This window comes from Phyllobates terribilis, unplaced genomic scaffold (genome assembly GCF_046119375.1).
Source record: "Phyllobates terribilis strain yellow unplaced genomic scaffold, ASM4611937v1 Scaffold_8__6_contigs__length_399053987, whole genome shotgun sequence".
Taxonomy (NCBI): domain Eukaryota; kingdom Metazoa; phylum Chordata; class Amphibia; order Anura; family Dendrobatidae; genus Phyllobates; species Phyllobates terribilis.
Window position 1 is genome coordinate 196,776,579 of NW_027362768.1, and position 23,473 is coordinate 196,800,051.

General features: G+C 53.3%; 2 protein-coding genes across 4 annotated transcripts in view; both read left to right on the plus strand.

Annotated features, from left to right (window-relative positions):
• Positions 1 to 23,473, plus strand: part of DNASE2B (deoxyribonuclease 2 beta) — a 326,043-nt gene that overhangs the window by 173,467 nt on the left and 129,103 nt on the right. The gene's annotated exons all lie outside the window — the stretch shown is intronic.
• PRKACB (protein kinase cAMP-activated catalytic subunit beta) overlaps positions 1 to 23,473 on the plus strand; it is a 46,585-nt gene that overhangs the window by 16,477 nt on the left and 6,635 nt on the right. Inside the window, exons 1-7 of one of the 3 annotated variants that reach the window (XM_073643991.1) lie at positions 2,008 to 2,302; positions 12,446 to 12,507; positions 16,659 to 16,787; positions 19,351 to 19,449; positions 21,119 to 21,201; positions 21,285 to 21,411; positions 22,186 to 22,281. In XM_073643991.1, the coding sequence (XP_073500092.1) occupies positions 2,128 to 2,302; positions 12,446 to 12,507; positions 16,659 to 16,787; positions 19,351 to 19,449; positions 21,119 to 21,201; positions 21,285 to 21,411; positions 22,186 to 22,281 (771 nt within the window). In that variant the 5' untranslated portion in view covers positions 2,008 to 2,127. Of the gene's footprint in view, positions 1 to 2,007; positions 2,303 to 5,296; positions 5,680 to 12,445; positions 12,508 to 16,658; positions 16,788 to 19,350; positions 19,450 to 21,118; positions 21,202 to 21,284; positions 21,412 to 22,185; positions 22,282 to 23,473 lie in introns of those variants that run through there. The other 2 variants (XM_073643993.1, XM_073643992.1) reach the window with 2 other exon arrangements.

The following is a 23,473-nucleotide window of genomic DNA, read 5'->3' on the forward strand; positions in this document are numbered from 1 at the left end:
GGTTGCGTGTCGCCCGCTTGCTATTTATAGACTCGGCTCCTGAGCCTCCTCCGTCCAGCGGGATCCTCTCTGGTCCTGTATTCAGAGCCGGCAGCGGAGTGAAGATGCCGCCGCTCAGCAGCCTCACGTTTCCGGTTACACTTGATATTGTGCAGAAGTCATTTATGTTACTTTTTTATTCTGCCGTTTCCTTCAGGCTCCCGGAGATCAGTTGATGGTTTCCGGTTACTGTTAACCCTTCCCTGTTCCAAAATGCATATAGTGTAAGCGGCTGCCGCCTGCGTGTGTCCGTGCAATGCTTCTATCTGCCAGGAGTGTAATATGTACAAGCTGCGAAAATCTATAGCAGGAAACGTCTGTGCTGTAAACAGGAGGAAATGTCCGTGGGACCGTTCACGAGCACTAGTCTGTCAGTGGAAACCAAACAGTCATGGCATCGGTGTTGGCCTGTCCTTGCCCTCTCCACCAGTCCCCGCGCAGGTAGTGGGCGTATACCGCTGCCAGTCCCCGCCCAGGTAGTGGGCGTATACCGCTGCCAGTCCCCGCCCAGGTAGTGGGCGTATACCGCCGCCAGTCCCCGCCCAGGTAGTGGGCGTATACCGCCGCCAGTCCCCGCCCAGGTAGTGGGCGTATACCGCCGCCAGGCCCCGCCCAGGTAGTGGGCGTATACCGCCACCAGGCCCCGCCCAGGTAGTGGGCGTATACCGCCGCCAGGCCCCGCCCAGGTAGTGGGCGTATACCGCCGCCAGGCCCCGCCCAGGTAGTGGGCGTATACCGTCGCCTGGCCCCGCCCAGGTAGTGGGCGTATACCGCCGCCTGTCCCCGCTCAGGTAGTGGGCGCTTTACCGGTCTGGGACTGCGCAACTTCGAGTGCAGTCAGCAAGTCGGCCATCTTGCTCACATTTTATCCCCTCCTTTATGGTGGGTGGCGGTCTGACATAACCGATCCTGAGATTGTCCGGTCTGCAGCGCTGGACCCATCCACTTCAATGGAGCTGTGCAGGGTAAGTCTGTGAATCAGCGCCATGGCCCCTTTATCAGGAGTAAGAGACCTGGGTTTTCACTTAAAGGGGTATTCCCATTAATGTTATCACCTGTCCAAACACTAAGTGATGGGTGGGCAGGACTCCAAGACCAGGGCCCTGAGCTGCCCCCTTGTGAATGTCATGGTGTCCAGCAGACAGGACATGCACTGCCTTCTCCGGTGGCATTTCCTTTCTTGGAATCTTTGTGGCCCCCACGGTCGGCCCCCCACCAATCGCATCTTTTTTTTTTTTTTTAAGGTTATGGAGGTTCTCCTGCAGTTTACTGATGACCTATTGGCATCGCCCGTTGGGGTCTGTGACTCCTGGCGCCTGCCATGGTGGTCTGAGCCCCCCATTGTCTGCATGTTTGATAGCAGTGCCTGGTATTACAGCTCGATCCTGTTCACTTCAATGGTGGTCAGCAGAAAGCTGCAATGCCGGGATCTTCCACTATACAATGTATAGCGCCGTGCCTGGCGCCCCTGCCGTCAGCTGGTCAGAGCCGGACCCCTCGGATCTGATATCCAGTCCCAGACAATTGCCATCACAACTGCTGCGTGTAAATCCGCGATCTACGTGTTCTTGCAAGTGTCTCTAGGAACTTTTCTTTTTTTTTTGCCTTTTATTTATTTTTTTGTGACTTTTTCAGCTAGCCTGCCCCCTGGTGGAGGAGCCTGACTTAACCTGGCCGATCCCATGGCTGGGCAGGAGTGACGTCTTAAGCACCGGTTAATAAGCCCCTTGGGTGGCGGAGCAGAGGGTGGGATCTGCTTCCTCCTTACTGTGGAATAGGACAGGTTTGTTGTCTTTTTTAGTCGTATTTTGGTTCTTAGGTGATTAGTGATAGAAGGGAGCAGATAATTAGGACGGTGCGAGAGCAGAGCCGCGCGAGGCTGATGGTAAGTGAGAAGACGAGCGAGTACAGTCTGGAGGAACCTGTCACCGCCGTGGTTTTCTGCACAGACAAACAGGAAGTCAGACTTGGACGTTGCTCTGCAACTATTCTTTTTTTTTTTTTTTTTTTGTTTTTCCTTTTAAGTTTTTGATCTGCTTGCAGCCATATTACAGTAGCGAGCGTGTAGAGGGTTAGCCCCTTCCATGCATGGCATCTTACAGTGAAAGCCTCCAGTCCGCCGGGACCTCATCAGCCCTGCAGAAGCTAGAAGGGTTTGCAAACAGATTGTTCCATCGAAATGGGAAGAGCAACCTCCATGAGCAGAAGGTGGAGAGCGAGGGCCAGCTGGTGTCTGAGAGCACCGTGCAATGGGACCGTGCAAGTAAGTGTGGATGACACCGGGCTGGCGGCGGGCGCACGTTGTTGGGCGGCGGGGACGGGCGCACGTTGTTGGGCGGCGGGCGCACGTTGTTGGGCGGCGGGGACGGGCGCACGTTGTTGGGCGGCGGGGACGGGCGCACGTTGTTGGGCGGCGGGGACGGGCGCACGTTGTTGGGCGGCGGGGACGGGCGCACGTTGTTGGGCGGCGGGGACGGGCGCACGTTGTTGGGCGGCGGGGACGGGCGCACATTGTTTTTTTTTCTTTTACTGATTGCGTTCAAATCTCAGCCTTTTTGCTGGAATTTTGGATAATTGAAAAGAACAATGCAGATTTGCTGCACAGTTGCAGCGTGTGAGGGCACATATGTATGGGGGAGTATGCAGGTTTGCCGCATACTGAAAATCCGCGCTTGTTCTGGGAGTGACAAGACTTTTCTAAATCACCGCTGTAAAGTGAGCGACGTTGCAGACTTGAGATTTGGGTTCACGCAGCAGAAATCGCCAGACCTCATCCTTTTGCAAAGCAAGGTGTTTGTGAGCGGATCTGCAGCGTTTCCGCAGTGGGATTTGGCTGCTGATTTTGTGGTGTTTTCCTGCGGTATCGCCGTCCTTTCTTACATTTCATGTGCGGCTCCGTGCATGGTAGAAACCCTTTGCTCCGCGGCGGTGGCTGGATCCCGGTGCGTTACATCCACGCTTCGCTGTGTATTTCTCCCTTTGCTTTCACTTGCATTGTGAAATCCACCATAAACCTTCCTGCCTGTCTTTAGGCAGAGCTTCTAATAAGGGGTTAAGGAAACCTGATCTCATGTCCCTCAGGACTTTTAGGACCCCAGTGGGACCTGCTGGTATCAAGGTGTGGACACGTCTGACTGGCTGGACCAGGTCGGCCAAATGCAACGTCAACTTCTGCAAATTCAGCTGAGATTTCTCCCAGTAAATGTTGCAGGGAGCGGCAGCGCCGGCTGTGAAGGCTGCACAGTTACTATGGGGATGAGGAGCTCCTCTACCTCGGCCGTACGTTTCCTCCTTAATCCCACGTGCGTCAGCCGGGCCTCTTTTGATGGTCGCCATGTCCCACATACTTTCTCCCATGCGCCGTGTAGGCAACGGTACAAGAGACGTTAAGTCTTTGTGTCGGGTAATAACGCGCTCCGCTCTGCGTCAGCGAACACCGGCGTGTCCGGCTCGTCAGTCCTTGTACTCTGCAATTAATTAATTGGGCGGAAAATTTTTTTAATAATGGGTAAAATGCAGCTCGTCACCAACAAGCCGCGCTGATCTTCTTGAGGTTCACGGATTTGTATATAAAATGTATTGGAGCGGCGGGCGCTCGTATTTTACGTTCAGTGTTTGGACGACTTCCTGTCCGGTTCCTTCATGTAGTTTTATGTAGTGGACGGCGACATTACAACTTACGGACGTGCGTTGCTGCAGGTCCGCCGGGGGGATCAGCTTTTGTGCTGCCTGGTCGGTAATGGTGTGAGCCTCCAGCCCCCGCACACCCCCCTGACCGCGTCGCTTACAGAATTTGGTCTTTGGATTAAGATGGGTTAAATTGCCGCAAATCCGCTTTTCTGAAATCCAGACTATTGCCTGAGCGGTCAGCGGAGACCACACAGGCGCCATGTGAAGGCAGCAGGCACGTGAGCCGCTATAAGATGCTGCGGCCACAACACACCGCGCCCCAAACATAGCTGCTGCTGCATAATGCCGGCGCATGCGGACGACGCAGGGCAACCTGACAAGTCACAAAAATGTGCAATTTGGGTTTATTTGCAACTTGCAGTTCCAGGATTTCAGGGGGTCTCAATGAGACCACATTCACTTACATTGCGATGTAGCGGTTGCATACAGCAATCTTTCTCCCGGCCAAAGTCGCCGCATAGCTCCGGCCTTATGGCAGCAACTTCATTAAATCAGCCAGTTAGTTTTTGTAAAAGAATGACAACAGGCAGTGCAGCCATATTGGTTTTCAGCTTGTTTTGGCTTCTAAGGATCCATTTGTGGCTACTACAGGTGACAACCAATATGGCCTCCTGCCATCACTGCTGCAAACGTAACTAGCCGAACCGAAAAATGGAATTATTCCTGAGAAAAAGGGAAGAGATGGTGGCGGGCCTTGTGTCAGCTATATACTGCCCATTCACATTAGACAAAAGACAGACTTGTGTCTTTAAAGGGGTCGTCTGGTTAAAGGGCTGGTTGCACAGGCGTGCGCCTCCACCCATTATGATAGGACCTGTGTCCGATGATCTGAGCAATCGTCCCACCCAGCTGAGCCTTCAACAACCGCCTTTAAGAAAGTCATGCGGGGGCATTTCATGAAGTTCTCCTCCTTCATGGAGAGAAGCCGTACACCACAGTTTATTTATTCTTTACCCCTATACATCCCAAAGAACTTGGAAACCTGCAGAAAAGCTCTACCCTCGTCAGGCGTCCAGTTCTCGGTGGCAGCCGGGCCGGGGCGGCCGTCACTTCTGCATTGGCACCCTGGGCGCCTCGTGTTTACTAGGTCCTGCCAGGATATGACGTCACAGGACCTAGAAATGCAAGGGGCGACCAGGGTGCCGATGCAGAAGTGACGGCCCGGCTGCAGCTGACAGCTATACTGGACGCGCATAGGGGCAGCACCAGTCTTTCTCTCTTCTGCTCATCCCTTGAGCGGATGTTACATCTGGGATTTGTGCACTTCTTTCAAAATTGGCAAAATATAGTTTCCTGTTGTTTTCTGGTATTTGCGTTCGTAGCTGCTGCGCACCTCTTCGATGTGCTGCTGTTGGACGCCCGCCCGTCCGTGTGTGTAATATTGGGGAGCGCAGGATACGACGCCCGCTGCAATTATCGTGACAGCACCGCTCGCGTCGTGACTTGCTGCAATCGGATTGAAAGACGTGCGAGGATCTAACCGGGGAGGATACACGTAAAACCGATCACTCCGAGCTTCAGTTACCATGGAAACAAACGGGGCTGATTTAATAGAGCTGGTATTAACTCCTTCCTGGCTGCATTTAGAGCACATCGTTCCTGCTGCGCAGAGATGAGGGTTTAGTGGAGCGCACTCGTCTGATTTTTTGCTCAATCTTTATTTTATTTGAGTTTTTTTTTTAGACTTGAGTGTTTGCAGGTAGTTTGCTGGTTAATGTAAGCAGCGCAGGGTTAAATCTGGGAGTGCACCGAGTCTCTGCAGGGTGCGTGTACCATCAATAAGCCCAGTGCACCTCAAGTATCTGAGCGCTCCGTACCAACGTGCGCCGCAGCCTGAGAGCGGATTCTGGGGCTTGTTTTTCCCGTCTTGGATCCATCTTTCCCGGCCGTGTCAGGTCGTGTGCTGTGCTCAGCAATATGATGCCGCGGGCCAGCTCGTCAGCATGAACGGTGAGTGCCGCTCATTACTAATATATGTGTATTGTGAGCCGTCTGATCTGATAACGGAGGAGACCAGGTGGGGGGGGTCACTTACTTTAGGCTGTGAGGAGGGTTTTTTTTTTTTTTTTTTTTTTCTCTTTTGACACTACAATCAGTGCAAAGACTCCATTGAAGTGGAGTAAAAAAATTAATTTTTTTGTCCATATAAATCTGGGTGGTTCTTTTTTTTTTTTTTTCTTTTATTTATTTTTTTTTTATAAATTTTTAAAACCAAAAAAGCCGAATGAAAGATGCAAGATCTCGTCGTCTTGTGCTGAATAAGCGTCTCGCAGTCGCCCCAAACCGGGTGTTGTGGGAATTTTCGGGGGGGCACTATAATTGGGTTATAAATGCCGAGACCCCGGCGCCGCCCGCGGATTAGACATGGAATTTTCTACTTTATTTTTCTTTTTGTGGGGGATGTATTTTACACATTAGGTCACCAGTCCGCCGACTCGACATGATTCCCGTCATGGCGTAGGTCAGGACCTTCTTTTTAGAAACCTCGGTCCTGGGCTGCGGGGGGCGCTCTGTACCCCATAGTGCAGTGTGTGGATGTGTACGGATGACTTAATTGCGAGCCCATATATGTCATGACAGGCGACCCATGAGCTGCGACCTCTCACTTCATTTAACCGTTTCACGGCTGGGAATAAAATGCATGAAATATTCGGAAAGGCGGCCATGGCAGCGATCGGTTCTAATCGCCGGTACATGATGGGTCTGACTGCTGGACTACCACCCCCATCCTGCCCGGCTCCCTCGCTCCACGCTGGCCTCTGCCTGTTTTCGCACAGTTTTCTTTTTTTTGATTAATTATCCTGCCCGGCTCGCATTATATAAGGCGGCATCAGGGCAGATTACATCCAGAGACGGCTTATGCCGTGATTAGAGCGGCCATGACACCGGCTTTTAGTGTAATGAGTTGTTTTAGAAATGTCTATCGCTGATTCTAGAAATCCCACAGACATATTGCCCGGCCTGGTAGACGGAGCCCGCGGGCGGCCGCGGTCATCGGAACGGCTCCTTTATTGATATATGATTGTGTGTGGTGATCGTCCATGTGGAGGCGTTCGGGGGCCGCGGTGACGGACACTACATTATATATGTATAGCGGCGGCGGCCATGTTATATGCAGCATGTGATATCACTGAGGATCTACCTCCGGGAAATGTATAGCACGGCTTCAGCACGCCGACTGTTGAGAGACCACAACCCCCAGCTGTCAGCGCATAGTGGGGGATGTGGTCGCACAGCAGCCGGAGGGCCGCTGATCCCCGTACTCACTGAACCTCAGGGAGGAAAATGGAGGCGTAACCTATAGCAACCCAGCTCCAGGGTACGAACGAGCTGCACCCGCACAGCCATTATGGAAACCTCCATTATTTACTGTTGAAAAGAGGGAATTGTAAGTGGGCAGCCAGCGCGGAGACCCCGGCTGTCCCTCCATGGGCCCCCCATGTTATAACACCCGGGGTTTAGTCAGTGAGTGACGCAGAACTTGGGGCCTATTCTGGCCATAAACAGACACCGGCTCCTTAGTAACACACCAAGCTGCCCATAGCAACCAATCAGAGCTCTGCTTTAATTTCTTCCAGTGCTCTGCTGCAATGAAAGCTGAGCTCTGATTGGTTGGTCTGGTGCAATGAATAACAAGCTCTTGTTGCCATGGGCAACAAAGACAGTTTTAAAAATGGGTCACTACAGGTTTGTGATATGACCGCTTCTGATGGGGCAGGTTTATGACATCGCCCACAGCAGCTAATCGCTGCTCAGCTCCCATCTTACCACAGCAGTAAATGAAGGCTGCGCTCTGGTTGCTATGGGCACCGGCGCCCCCTATATGGGTCGTGCTGGAGGAAGGGCCGGCGCCCCCTATGTGGGTCGTGCTGGAGGAAGGGCCGGCGCCCCCTATATGGGTCGTGCTGGAGGAAGGGCCGGCGCCCCCTATATGGGTCGTGCTGGAGGAAGGGCCAGCGCCCCTTATATGGGTCTTGCTGGAGGAAGGGTCGGCGCCCCCTATATGGGTCGTGCTGGAGGAAGGGCCGGCGCCCCCTATGTGGGTCGTGCTGGAGGAAGGGCCGGCGCCCCCTATATGGGTCGTGCTGGAGGAAGGGTCGGCGCCCCTTATATGGGTCTTGCTGGAGGAAGGGTCGGCGCCCCTTATATGGGTCGTGCTGGAGGAAGGGCCGGCGCCCCTTATATGGATCGTGCTGGAGGAAGGGCCGGCGCCCCTTATATGGGTCGTGCTGGAGGAAGGGCCGGCGCCCCTTATATGGGTCGTGCTGGAGGAAGGGCCGGCGCCCCTTATATGGGTCGTGCTGGACGAAGGGCCGGCGCCCCTTATATGGATCGTGCTGGAGGAAGGGCCGGCGCCCCTTATATGGGTCGTGCTGGAGGAAGGGCCGGCGCCCCTTATATGGGTCGTGCTGTCGGAAGGGCCGGCGCCCCTTATATGGGTCGTGCTGTCGGAAGGGCCGGCGCCCCCTGTGTGGGTCGTGCTGTCGGAAGGGCCGGCGCCCCCTGTGTGGGTCGTGCTGTCGGAAGGGCCGGCGCCCCCTGTGTGGGTCGTGCTGTCGGAAGGGCCGGCGCCCCCTGTGTGGGTCGTGCTGTCGGAAGGGCCGGCGCCCCCTGTGTGGGTCGTGCTGTCGGAAGGGCCGGCGCCCCCTGTGTGGGTCGTGCTGTCGGAAGGGCCGGCGCCCTATAGACGTCCAGTGATGGCCTCCGCACCGACAATCAAGAACCAAGGTGGGTTTGATGCAAATGTGATTTATTTTGATCTGACACCAATGAAACAGATGTTCTCCAACGCTTTGACTTGTGGACTTCATCAGGGACGGTGGAAAACCACAAATCAGAAAGACTTCATATGGTGGCACCCGGCCGTCTTCCACACAGGACTCCACGACCTGCACGTCTCCTGGATTCAGTCATTGTGCCGACCTCGCTACGACATTTACTGTCTCTTTATGATTGTCGGTGCTGAGGTTATCGCAATATATCTCCCGATCACTGCTCAGAAAACCACACAGCCATTAACAAACCGTTCAGGAACCGCACCAAAATGCGTGTCAGTGTGAACATCGGCGTATATGTATGGGGGAGAGGGACGTGTCCGGGTCTACTTGTATGGGGGAGGGGGAGGAAAACATGCACAAGTCTACGTGTATGGGGGAGGAGGGGGGACGTGTCTGGGTCTACGGCGTGTGGGGGAGGAGGGGGGACGTGTCTGGGTCTACGTGTATGGGGGAGGAGGGGGGACGTGTCTGAGTCTACGTGTATGGGGGAGGAGGGGGGACGTGTCTGAGTCTACGTGTATGGGGGAGGAGGGGGGACGTGTCTGGGTCTACATGTATGGGGGAGGAGGGGGGACGTGTCTGAGTCTACGTGTATGGGGGAGGAGGGGGGACGTGTCTGAGTCTACGTGTATGGGGGAGGAGGGCGGACGTGTCTGGGTCTACGTGTATGGGGGAGGAGGGCGGACGTGTCTGGGTCTACGTGTATGGGGGAGGAGGGGGGACGTGTCTGAGTCTACGTGTATGGGGGAGGAGGGCGGACGTGTCTGGGTCTACGTGTATGGGGGAGGAGGGGGGACGTGTCTGAGTCTACGTGTATGGGGGAGGAGGGCGGACGTGTCTGGGTCTACGTGTATGGGGGAGGAGGGGGGACGTGTCTGGGTCTACGTGTATGGGGGAGGAGGGGGGAAGTGTCTGAGTCTACGTGTATGGGGGAGGAGGGCGGACGTGTCTGGGTCTACGTGTATGGGGGAGGAGGGGGGACGTGTCTGAGTCTACGTGTATGGGGGAGGAGGGCGGACGTGTCTGGGTCTACGTGTATGGGGGAGGAGGGCGGACGTGTCTGGGTCTACGTGTATGGGGGAGGAGGGGGGACGTGTCTGGGTCTACGTGTATGGAGGAGGAGGGGGGACGTGTCTGGGTCTACGTGTATGGGGGAGGAGGGGGGACGTGTCTGAGTCTACGTGTATGGGGGAGGAGGGGGGACGTGTCTGAGTCGGCGTGTGGGGGAGGAGGGGGGACGTGTCTGGGTCTACGGCGTGTGGGGGAGGGGGGGGACGTGTCCGGGTCGACGGCGTGTGGGGGATGAGGGGGGACGTGTCCGGGTCGACGGCGTGTGGGGGAGGAGGGGGGACGTGTCCGGGTCGACGGCGTGTGGGGGAGGAGGGGGGACGTGTCCGGGTCGACGGCGTGTGGGGGAGGACGGGGGACGTGTCCGGGTCGACGGCGTGTGGGGGAGGGGGACGTCTACGGCAAGAGGGGACTGTGGGGGAGGTGCATACAAGTCCCAGTGTACCCATGTGTATGTATCGCACAGACTGCGGGCGCCATAGACGCCAGTTATCAGACGTCTTCTTGCACCGAGGAGCTCGGTGACTTTGTGCCACTGAGGCTTCTCTTTTCCAACCAGTGGACAGATGAAGGCCTCCTGTCCGCTCTCCAAGCAGCAGCCACATTGTGTGGTGTAGTAGATCCCAGCTATCTGGAAACGGTCAGCAGGCTGGACATTGCACAGACATTGCTCAGCGACCCCATCTTGGCTATATATGCACTACAGGCTATAGATATCTCAGGAGCCCGGGGACTCAAGGACCAAGAAATGTGATGTCATAAGAATAAGACAACTTGTCCTAAAACAGCAGAATATAAAAGGGGTTTCCACCTGTCTGCCTGACCTGTTCATGGATCATTGATCAAGAGGGGTCACTTGTGGGTGCTCCCTGCACCAGGTGATCAAGAGGGGTCACTTTTGGGTGCTCCCTGCGCCGGATGATCAAGAGGGGTCACTTGTGGGTACTCCCTGCACCGGGTGATCAAGAGGGGTCACTTGTGGATACTCCCTGCACCGGGTGATCAAGAGGGGTGACTTGTGGGTGCTCCCTGCACCAGGTGATCAAGAGGGGTCACTTGTGGGTGCTCCCTGCACCAGGTGATCAAGAGGGGTCCCTTGTGGGTGCTCCCTGCGCCGAGTGATCAAGAGGGGTCACTTGTGGGTCCTCCCTGCGCCGAGTGATCAGGAGGGGTCACTTGTGGGTACTCCCTGTACCGGGTGATCAAGAGGGGTCACTTGTGGGTACTCCCTGCACCGGGTGATCAAGAGGGGTGACTTGTGGGTGCTCCCTGCGCCAGGTGATCAAGAGGGGTCACTTGTGGGTGCTCCCTGCGCCGAGTGATCAGGAGGGGTCACTTGTGGGTACTCCCTGCACCGGGTGATCAAGAGGGATCACTTGTGGGTGCTCCCTGCACCGGGTGATCAAGAGGGATCACTTGTGGGTGCTCCCTGCACCAGGTGATCAAGAGGGGTCACTTGTGGGTGCTCCCTGCACCAGGTGATCAAGAGGGGTAATTTGTGGGTGCTCCCTGCACCAGGTGATCAAGAGGGGTGACTTGTGGGTGCTCCCTGCGCCTGGTAAATCAAGAGGGGTCACTTTTGGGTGCTGCCTGCGCCGGGTGATCAAGAGGGGTCACTTGTGGGTGCTCCCTGCGCCGGGTGATCAAGAGGGGTCACTTGTGGGTACTCCCTGCACCGGGTGATCAAGAGGGGTCACTTGTGGATACTCCCTGCACCGGGTGATCAAGAGGGGTGACTTGTGGGTGCTCCCTGCGCCAGGTGATCAAGAGGGGTCCTTTGTGGGTGCTCCCTGCGCCGAGTGATCAAGAGGGGTCACTTGTGGGTGCTCCCTGCGCCGAGTGATCAGGAGGGGTCACTTGTGGGTACTCCCTGCACCGGGTGATCAAGAGGGGTCACTTGTGGGTACTCCCTGCACCGGGTGATCAAGAGGGGTGACTTGTGGGTGCTCCCTGCGCCAGGTGATCAAGAGGGGTCACTTGTGGGTGCTCCCTGCGCCGAGTGATCAGGAGGGGTCACTTGTGGGTACTCCCTGCACCGGGTGATCAAGAGGGGTCACTTGTGGGTGCTCCCTGCACCGGGTGATCAAGAGGGGTCACTTGTGGGTGCTCCCTGCACCGGGTGATCAAGAGGGGTCACTTGTGGGTGCTCCCTGCACCAGGTGATCAAGAGGGGTCACTTGTGGGTGCTCCCTGCACCAGGTGATCAAGAGGGGTGACTTGTGGGTGCTCCCTGCGCCTGGTGATCAAGAGGGGTCACTTTTGGGTGCTCCCTGCGCCTGGTGATCAAGAGGGGTCACTTTTGGGTGCTGCCTGCGCCGGGTGATCAAGAGGGGTCACTTGTGGGTGCTCCCTGCGCCGGGTGATCAAGAGGGGTCACTTGTGGATACTCCCTGCACCGGGTGATCAAGAGGGGTGACTTGTGGGTGCTCCCTGCGCCAGGTGATCAAGAGGGGTCACTTGTGGGTGCTCCCTGCGCCGAGTGATCAGGAGGGGTCACTTGTGGGTACTCTCTGCACCGGGTGATCAAGAGGGGTCACTTGTGGGTACTCCCTGCACCAGGTGATCAAGAGGGGTCACTTGTGGGTGCTCCCTGCACCAGGTGATCAAGAGGGGTGACTTGTGGGTGCTCCCTGCGCCTGGTGATCAAGAGGGGGGTCACTTGTGGGTACTCCCTGCACCAGGTGCAAGAAACCGCTGTCTGTGACCAAGCTGCATGCAGTCAGGCTGTCAGGAAATGCTAGGAGTTGTAGTTTTGCAACAGTTGTCAGGATGTGAATAATTTTTGCAGGCCATTCACCGTCTGCTGTAGTTTTCTATATTTTATGTCACAACTTTTTGTATAATTTTATTTCCTTTTTCTTCTTTTGCAGTGAAAGAGTTTCTAGCCAAAGCCAAAGAAGACTTTTTAAGAAAATGGGAGAGTCCGCCCCAGGTGAGGAGGCGACCATGTGCAGATATTCAGACGTTCTCATGTAGCTGCTGATTTCTGGGTGCAATGATTTACACATTTCTATCAGACCACGTTCCCACGTAGCGTAAATGCTTTTTACTCTTGTGATTTTTTTTTTTTTTTGATTTTTTTTTTTTTTGATTTTTTTTTTGATTTTTTTTTTTTTTAATGAATAAAAATCTGTATTGTTTAACAATGAAAGCAAAGTGGATTGGATTTCACGAAAACTGAAACCGCTGCTTCAAATCTGCACCGAAAAAAGTTTGTTTTTATGCATTTTCCGCTTTTATAATCAGCCACGAGGGCGTAATCTGAGCAGATTGCTGCAGCGTGCGTAGGGATGGACATCCGTAGATAAAAATCAGCGGTGTTGCATGTCGGAGCATGGCCACTTAAAAGGGGTTGTCTACGATCTTTTAAAAAAAAATACGACCACCTTAAAAAATAAATCGTTATCGCTTGATCTATTTGAAAGCTTGCCGCAATGTCAGGTTTGTTCTGCACGCAGGATTGAGGGCTGCAGACTGTGCAGAGTCAGACAATGTAAGGACACCCTCCCTTGCCCCAACTCGTAATGCCAGTGGGCGATTTTATTCATGAATTTCCAGGAGGAATAACAGAGGACCGGCACAAACATTGTGCAGAATACAATCCTTTATTTCCACGGACTCGTCAGGATAGATCCGGTTTGTTCTTTATTGTTCTAAACAGGCTGCCAAGTACTATGCACTTTGGGGAAGTGGCGTGGCTCAGTGGTTAAGTGCGCTGTAAAACCATCAAGACAGGCAATAATCAGGATTGCGCAGCTAAGCAAAACTATTTAACTATTCTGTGCAGATTTGCTACAGGACATCGCAGAATATTCTCGCGTAGAAAGGGGTTTTCTGTACATCAAAAAAATGGCCCAAAGGGAATGAAGTCAAGAAGTAATAATCTACTTAGTTTTATAATCCTCTGCCAGTCACCGACCGCTGGGACCACCAGAGCGTCGCCGACTATCCGTCACGTCTTTACTTTATACTATTTCTCCCTAATGGTCAAACCTGTAAAATTTATGTAACTTGTGGAACATTGCAAACATATGCAAAGCCCATAATCGCAAAAATGTGCACGCCGCTCCGGATGTATGGAGGACGTCGCCTGCAGCGATGTCCTCAACCTGAGCGACGCAGAAATGTCTGAGATCGGCGTCGTTATAAGTCTATATTCAGATGCAGCAGATTTCTTGCAGAAATTACTCAAGCTGAAACTTGATTCTGTTCATCGGAGTAGGTTAAGCTAAAAAGTGCATGGATTCCTCAGGAATACAGTAAACTTGACAGCGCAAAAACGTTAATGCCATAAAGTGAATGTCAGATCCTGCGCATCGCAGAGATAATGCAGTGCGAGCTCCGCGCGGCTCTTATAAATATGGTTTTGGCGACACTGAATGCACAACTCCATGTGTGCCGGGGTGTCTGTCAGTGTGTGCGTGTCCCGGGGTGTCTGTGCGTGTGTGTCGGCCGAGCTGTGTGCGTGCGCACGCCGGGGTGTCTGTGCGTGTGTGTCGGCCGAGCTGTGTGCGTGCGCACGCCGGGGTGTCTGTGCGTGTGTGTCGGCCGAGCTGTGTGCGTGCGCACGCCGGGGTGTCTGTCTGTGCGTGTGTGCCGGCCGAGCTGTGTGCGTGCGTGTCCCGGGGTGTCTGTGCGTGTGTGTCGGCCGAGCAGTGTGTGCGCGCGTGCTGGGGTGTCTGTCTGTGCGTGCGTGTCCCGGGGTGTCTGTGCGTGTGTGTCGGCCGAGCTGTGTGCGTGCGCACGCCGGGGTGTCTGTGCGTGTGTGTCGGCCGAGCTGTGTGCGTGCGCACGCCGGGGTGTCTGTCTGTGCGTGTGTGCCGGCCGAGCTGTGTGCGTGCGTGTCCCGGGGTGTCTGTGCGTGTGTGTCGGCCGAGCTGTGTGCGTGCGCACGCCGGGGTGTCTGTGCGTGTGTCGGCCGAGCTGTGTGCGTGCGCACGCCGGGGTGTCTGTGCGTGTGTGTCGGCCGAGCTGTGTGCGTGCGCACGCCGGGGTGTCTGTGCGTGTGTGTCGGCCGAGCTGTGTGCGTGCGCACGCCGGGGTGTCTGTCTGTGCGTGTGTGCCGGCCGAGCTGTGTGCGTGCGTGTCCCGCGGTGTCTGTCTGCGTATGTGTCGGCCGAGCTGTGTGCGTGCGCACGCCGGGGTGTCTGTGCGTGTGTGTCGGCCGAGCTGTGTGTGTGCGTGCGGACGCCGGGGTGTCTGTCTGTGCGTGTGTGCGTGCGCACGCCGGGGTGTCTGTCTGTGCGTGTGTGCCGGCCGAGCTGTGTGCGTGCGTGTCCCGGGGTGTCTGTGTGCGTATGTCGGCCGAGCTGTGTGCGTGCGCACGTCGGGGTGTCTGTCTGTGCGTGTGTCGGCCGAGCTGTGTGCGTGCGCACGTCGGGGTGTCTGTCTGTGCGTGTGTCGGCCGAGCTGTGTGCGTGCGTGTCCCGGGGTGTCTGTGCGCTTATGTCGGCCGAGCTGTGTGCGTGCGCACGTCGGGGTGTCTGTCTGTGCGTGTGTGTCGGCCGAGCTGTGTGCGTGCATGTCCCGGGGTGTCTGTGCACTTATGTCGGCCGAGCTGTGTGCGTGCGCACGCCGGGGTGTCTGTGCGTGTGTGTCGGCCGAGCTGTGTGCGTGCGCACGCCGGGGTGTCTGTCTGTGCGTGTGTGCCGGCCGAGCTGTGTGCGTGCGCACGCCGGGGTGTCTGTCTGTGCGTGTGTGCCGGCCGAGCTGTGTGCGTGCGCACGCCGGGGTGTCTGTCTGTGCGTGTGTGCCGGCCGAGCTGTGTGCGTGCGTGTCCCGCGGTGTCTGTCTGCGTATGTGTCGGCCGAGCTGTGTGCGTGCGCACGTCGGGGTGTCTATCTGTGCGTGTGTGTCGGCCGAGCTGTGTGCGTGCGTGTCCCGGGGTGTCTGTGCGCTTATGTCGGCCGAGCTGTGTGCGTGCGTGTCCCGGGGTGTCTGTGCGCTTATGTCGGCCGAGCTGTGTGCGTGCGTGTCCCGGGGTGTCTGTGCGCTTATGTCGGCCGAGCTGTGTGCGTGCGTGTCCCGGGGTGTCTGTGCGCTTATGTCGGCCGAGCTGTGTGCGTGCGTGTCCCGGGGTGTCTGTGCTCGTGTGTCGGCCGAGCTGTGTGCGTGCGTGTCCCGGGGTGTCTGTGCTCGTGTGTCGGCCGAGCTGTGTGCGTGCGCGTGCCAGGGTCGGTGTGCCCACAGTCTCCTGCATACAGTCTGTGGGGTTAGTGAAGATGGACAGCGCTCGGCTGGTCGTCAGGCCGATAAGCTCCAATCTTTGCTTCATTCTAATGGAGGGGCCCTATGACTCCCCCCTGTTATCGGGACCTGTGGGGGTGTCACTGGGACCCTCCACGATCAGACACTCCTCACCCATTCAGGGACTATCTAGGAGTTTACGGATGGGTGACACTCTGTAAGGAAAGGAAACCTGCCGCCTTTATCCTGGGAAATGTCATGGAGAGAGCGCTCTCACGCTGCTACAATGTATAGAATCAGGAGCAATGTGAGCATGAAGCTTTTTAGGGATAAGTTCATGTAGCGGATTCACTGAACATATTCCATCGGTATTTGCGGGTGGTAAATCCATGACATTACAATAGCGGTGAGCAGAAATGACCATGTGGCCCAGATTAAAGGGTTTTCCAGGTAAAGATTTTCTTTTCCATCCTCTATCTAAAAGAAAATATTAAAATGAACCTCTGTGACCTCCCGTGACTACAGCACGTGACCCCTGCAGCCAATCACTGGGCTTTTTGTGACATATGCAGCTTATGGTCATTTGCTTTTGTGGACCCTCGCACAATGCACAGGGTGAGCGGTGCAGCAGAATCTGCCCTGACGCATGCCGCGGTTTCTTCTGTCCATACAGCACATGTGAACACATCCTTACATGTATCCGTGAACACAATGGCTGGACTTGTTGCACACCCAGCACAGTCCTACACGGATCCTGCGCCAAAATGCTCATAAACCAGTTAGTCAGCCCAACTTCTGTTATATATGTACCTGGTCCAATGCAAACAACGCTCCTGCGCCAAGTGAGCGATCCAGTCTGCGAACGGTTAAATGATCTAATCCGTCTGTCTCCCTCAGAACACCGCCGGCCTAGAAGACTTCGAGAGGATAAAGACTTTGGGCACTGGCTCATTCGGAAGAGTCATGTTGGTGAAGCATAAAGGAGCCGATCAGTATTACGCCATGAAGATCCTGGATAAACAGAAGGTAGGTGTCTCCGGCCGTCGCTGGTCACTGCTGGTCCGGACCCTGCAGACCCCCTGCGGCAGGCTTGTGCCTCATTCACACCTCCTTGTATCCAGCGGACAGTTCACGGACGGCTCGCGGCTGACCTCTGCTAGCTCGTGTCAAACTTCGACCCATTCATTCCAAGTTTGGCAGAAAACTGACCGGTCTCTGCCTCCTTTTTTTTTTTTTTTTTTGCACATAGCCAATTCACGATAAATCGGAAATGAGGAAAGACGCTCAGCCCCGATCCATCATCTGCGTCTGTGACTTTTCTTCTTTGTCTTGTGGTATTTGTTGCCGTTTTGATTTGCGCCCAATTCAGGTGGTTGCAGGCGGGTTGGGTGAACTTTGTGCAAAATCAAAAACTTTCTTAATTTTTTCATTTTACATTTTTTGTGCCTTTTTAGAGCAGTAAGATGCAAATGATGAACTGGGTTTTAATGTTCTAGATGACAAAAACTACACCCATAATAGCGACCCAAAAAAAACGGACGAAATCAAGTAAAGTTAACTTAAAGGCACAAATTAAATAAGGAATAAAGCCAAACATAAGTCACTATTAAGGCTGGTATTACTCTGGAGAAACAGCGATGAGTCAAATCCATGTATATGAGACCCTGTAAACGCTGGGGTCTCATTCACCGCCATTAACCAGAGTGAAATTTTCCTCTTTTTAGTAAATGTGACGTCGTGAAGCCAAACAACTAAATCTACGATATTACCTGCCGAGACCCAGTCTATATAATTCATGACTACGTAATGATAAAGTATATACAGGACAAAAAGACAAATGGTAGCGCCCCAGCCAAGAGAAATGGGGCGGAGAGGACTTCCAGGTAAAGCTCGCCCAACATCCCCCTTTTTGTTAGATGGCAAAGTGCCCACCACATCCAGCGTTACTACTGTAGATGAATCTCTGCTACTGATCAGACGTTATTGACGGGAACTTATCAGGTGCCACTTTCAGTTGTGCCCACATGGGTAAGAAAGAAAATCGAATTACCTTCCACGCGTTTCAGGACGTTCCTTCTCCTCTTGAGGTGTCTACCTACAACCAAGGACATAAATATCAATAAAAATGTAACGATGCTTCATGCAAGGTTCAGGTCAACTCTAGTAAATCCCACTAAAAAAGTCATTATATACCCTAATAATGAAGGCCCCAAAAAACTAAAGGAGAGGGGGGTACATCAGTGCTCCCCAGAAAGGATCAGACGCTGCCTGAGACGCAGGGCGATCCCAAGTGATGGACACGTGATCTGATCAATAACGCTCAGCCGGAGCTTCAGGGCGTCAGCGGACGGTGTAACTTCAGCAAGGCGGCTGCACGCGCCAACCTGGGACTCTTAATGCACAACCTCTTGTAAGGAAGAAGCGGGGGCATAAGACCCTGAAATAATGGCGTCAGCGCACCGCCAGCTCGGTGCTGTAACGCCTCAAAACTGCCAGAAACTGAATTCTAAATTCCACCGTAATTTAAAAAATAAGATGAGGATGTGCTGCAGCAGCTTGGGTCCCGGGTCACCCAACAAGTAAATGATTGACGTTGCAGGCAATTAGCCTGGGTCTCATTGCTCCATGGGAAGACTGTGCAGAGCCCGCACGCTGCAGCGATGGCTGCCGCCCCCGCATGTGGTGGAAGCAGCCGCTTCCTGTACAGATCTTTATAGTCACAAGGCTGCAGGCGAGTGACAGCAAAGCCGCCAGCACTTTCACAAGACATCACTTATATAATCCGTCCTGTGCACAGAGGTCTTAAGCAAAGAGTCATAGGCAACGCCTAAAAAGTAGATGTCACAGAGCGGCCCGGAGCCGCGGGGTAAAAGGAGGAGCACGGAGCTCATTGTGTGGCCTCTCCCTCCTGTATACTACAGTGTCTGCTAATATACAGGCAGAAGTGGGATCTAACAGATATTTCTAGATCTATATACCCGTCTGTCCCCTCACCTCTAGTCCTGCAATAAATGGCTGTGTGCTGCCTTCAGTGTAAAAAAAAAAAGTGTCTGGCTGGTAAATGATTGCAGCGATCTACTCGTTAGTGTCGATGGGTCCTGGTTATATCCGATTTTATCTGCCTGCTTGACCTCTCCTCCCTACAGCAATTAATACTCATGTAAATCACCTAAATCATAAGTTACAGCGGCAGAAGTCCCTGTGCTGCGGATCCAATCCTATGTAAAGAACCAGGTACTTCAGTCTCAGAACTTTCCGGAACAGATCTGTCAGGTGTGAATATACCTTTAGATACCAGGAGCAGCTATCCGTCCCATGGACACAAATAACTTTATGATGTGATGGTCTTCAATTTTCTTTAAAATGTATGGTGAGATGGAAGTGGTCCAGGGCGCACGCCTTATACTATGACGTTTTTTGGCATTTCACATGCGTTTTGAGCCCTTTAACAAGTCTACTAAGCAGCAGAATCCCTTTAAATAGGCCTAAATACTCGCATTCATACAGGAATAGACTGTCCGGCCGCAGGGTTTCCCTTTGCCCCCGGTCTCTGCTGTCGTTGATCCGGTTCTCGCTCTTTGATTTCCAGGTGGTGAAGCTGAAGCAGATCGAGCACACGCTGAACGAGAAGAGGATATTACAGGCCGTCAACTTCCCGTTCCTGGTGAGGTTGGAGTATTCGTTCAAGGTAAAAGATCACGATTCCTGAGTGTACAGACCGCGGTGCACGGACCGGCTGCGATCTCCGGAGCTCTGCGGCCCAGATGAGGCTGTAGCGTTGGGGTCAGGAGACCACGGCCGGGCCGTGCATTGCGCTCCATAATCTGACTGTGACGCATGGACGTCTGCATCTGTCCTTAGTCCGTCCATCATGAGCGACACACGAGCCTCTACAGTCGCTGGATGTAGACTGCACAATTACTGTACGTCATGGGGAACCTGACGGGCGAAGCTTCAGTCTAATATCTCACATCTGTGTCCATGATGGGGGTGCGTGCAGCTCCCGAAATAAAGGCATCCATGTTGGCCACAGGATATTACATTTTTCCACCAAAAACTTTGCCTTGTAATTCTGGAAATTACTATCTATAGCAATGTATAAAGTGTCACATCTGAAATTAGACTTTTTTTTTTTTTTTTTTGTGAAGCCTCGTTCTGAAGTCCTGATTTGTTCCTTTATTGTGGCATATTTAGACAAACCGTTATTGACTGTGGAGCATATATATATAGCAAACCGATCGGCGAGCCTTTACGGGACTGTTCACACCGGCTGTAGAAACAGATGGGGACAGAATGGTCACTAATCCAATTGCTCTGTTCCATGTACGCCATGCTATCTGCAGCGCACGTCCTGTTCACACCGGGCCACGCGCTGCTGACAATCATTATGTCGGCATAAACAGCATCGCGTCCAGCGATTGGACGATTGCCGGCCCGTTATCTGGAACGAGCATGCCTACGAACGCTGGCTTTTCTAAATGGGCCATTATTACTCCCCAAAATGTATGAGTACATTGACAACTGGGCTCTTCAATCCTCCTTGTCACGTGGGTGTCAGAATCCAACATACCCATTGGACAATGTCAGAGTTTGTAGGGACACAACCCCCAAGTGCTAAAACCCAGGTGTCAATCAATTCTTACATTTCCAGGAGGAATAACAGAGGAAGTGCATTAATCAGAGTCTTAAGGGAAGATGCAGGGGTTCTTTGAGATGGACTCTTTCCCCCAATCTGTTATATTGGTAGGAGTTTGTCTCCACCCAAAAAATCAATATGGCGACAAGGAAGGCCTCTATTCCAGAAAACTCAGGACATTCTTACCGGAAGGTATAATGACCATTTCCTATATATTTTAGATATTCCTCCCAGTTTTCAAATTTTCTTCTTGATATCACTGAGCAGCAATCTCCATTTAATTTCTCCAGTACTAAACCCGGTCTGCTTCCCCTGACCCGCAGCATTCATTCACATCCATGTATCTGGTATCATGGTTCAGGTCTATTGTGGTAGGTCCACGTCCGACACATCGTCCGCAGCGGCAAAAATCTTCACCAAATCCTTACAGGGTAAAAGCCGCAGCTAAGAGTGAAAAATGCAGAAAAATTAACAAGCTGCAGATGTGAAATCCTCCCTGAGGATCTGATTCTGCCGCCAAAGTCTCATCTACGAGGCTGATTATCTGCACGCAAATCCGCTGCAGAACGTCCGCTGCCTGTCGGCCACGGAGCGGGGACTCGTCATCAAGGGGAAAAGATGCCGCAACGCTGCTAGTGGTGCAGGGAGCTGCACTTTCCACCCTTGTAAATCTGCAATCCACATTGTGTGTCCTAATGTTTATTTCTATTGTTCCCTACAGGATAATTCAAACCTCTATATGGTGATGGAGTACGTGCCGGGAGGAGAGATGTTCTCACATCTAAGGAGAATCGGCAGGTTCAGGTCAGTTGTCTTGTGCCTTTCTGTGGGTTTGGGCTGCGCAATCCTGCTGGCGCGGGTATCTAAGGTGCCGTATTTCTTTCCAGCGAGCCCCACGCGCGGTTCTACGCAGCTCAGATAGTTTTAACATTCGAGTACCTCCATTCATTAGACCTCATCTACAGAGATCTCAAGCCAGAAAATCTCCTAATTGACCAACAAGGATATATTCAGGTGAGTGGCCTCGTTTGTGATTTATATACGGACGTGCCGCCGGCTTTTATGCATTACTGTCACCATCGTCCACATGTACTGATCGTGTGCCTGTGACTTGGTGTATAGACTCCGCATGTCACCGTCCGAGCATGGAACATTTTTTATACATCATCAAATAATTTAACAAAACCAATTACCGTTTCCTGTGTCCATAACTGCGATGAATCCATTAAAAGCGGATGTCACACGGATGGCGTCCACATGGCATCTGTTATTTTTATGCTCCCATTGAGTTTAACCCCCTTAGTGCCGCTCCACGATGGATGTGATGGAGCCAGTCAGGGTGTGTGCAGCACAGGCTTAGGAGCTGTTATACACTGACGGAGATGGCGCCAGTTGCTGCTGTTAACTATTTAAATGCCGCCATCAATCACAAGCAGCACCACAGTCCTACCCAGGCGTCCATTCCTGGTGCTCATCGACTTACGTATAGTAGGTGGTCCTGGGCTTTAAGCGTCTGTACGGGACGCATCTTCCAGGTGACCTTACAATATCTGCACCGTATGATCTCGCTGTACCCGCAGTCTGACATGGAGACCCCGCTGTGCAGCGAGTATGGTGTGCGGGTCCTGCTGTACATAGGATAGGTGCTCGGTCAGCCGCCTCTGTAGCGTCACCGCCCCGCAAGCCCCGTGTCTCTACACCGGGTGTCAGATCGGGCAGGAACTGCGCCCAGACATAGACACCGAGGGCAGAAATAAAGGAGAAGTAACGTCAGTATTTCTTTTGCAGGTCACAGACTTTGGGTTTGCCAAGCGAGTAAAGGGAAGGACTTGGACGTTATGTGGAACCCCAGAATACCTGGCGCCGGAAATTATTTTGAGCAAGGCAAGCGACAAGTAGACACACTTATGCCGCGCTGCCAGTTCTGTCTGGCCGCTAGTTTGGTTCTCTGGTAAAGGCTCGTGCACGCTCCTCTATAGTACGTGCGCTCTCCTCGTGTATCGATAGACCAAAGGTGACTGTAAGGCTATGTGCCCACGATGCAGAAATGCTCAGGATTTTTTCCTGAACGTTTCTGCATCTCCCTGGCAGAAAAAAATGCGTGCGGATTGTACGTGCGGATTGTACGTGCGGATTGTACGTGCGGATAGTACGTGCTTTTTCCTGCCAGGGACATGCGGATGTGAAGCGTTCTTCACATTCATTTCCGCATGCGGGTTGACAAGCGCTTTTAGCATCACTTGGAAAGTGCTTGTCAACTTGGTCACACAATATAAATCCATGCAACTGGCATATATAGTGTGACCGAGAGAATGTGAAAAAATAAAAAAATAAATGTATACTTGCCCTCCGATGGCCCACGCTGTCTTGCTTCACCGTCCCGGCTGCCGGCAGTGGTGGATTGAAGGACCTGCCGACGTCCTCGTCGTGTGACCCATCACATGACTCTGACGTCAGCGCAGGTCCTTCATTCCATCGCGAAGTGCCGGGAAGCAAGGAGGAGCGCAGCACGGGCCGCCAGAAGGTAAGTATATATTTATTTTTTATTTTATTCTTTTTTTACAACTTTTTTAATGGTACCTGGGTGTGGATGAGACTCTCCTCTCCTCTACTCCCAGGTACCATCCGCACATTAGAACGCGCCAATTACGCAAGTACAGATGCAGGGATGCGGATTCCATACGTTCTAATGCAAGTCAATGGCGGCGAAAACGCAGCACTTCCGCAAAATAATTGGTAGTGCTGCGTTTTTTTCCGCAATGATAATCCGCAGCGGAAATTTCCGCAGCATGTACACAGCACAGCGGATTATCATTGGGGGACATGGCAGACCTTCTACCAAGCGTTTTTTAAGCGTTTCTGCTGCGTTTTGCCGCTGCGGAAACACTTAAAAAACGCATCGTGGGCACACAGCCTAAGAAGAGCTGGACTTTCACTTGACTCCACGCTACCACTGCAAGCTCTTTACTGTACCCTTTATAGGGCTTTATAGATTCAGCTTGGTTTTTTTATTCTAGGAACAGCGCCCCTCTTGTCCTTGTGCTTTTTTCTGAGTATTGCAGCTCAGGGCTATTCT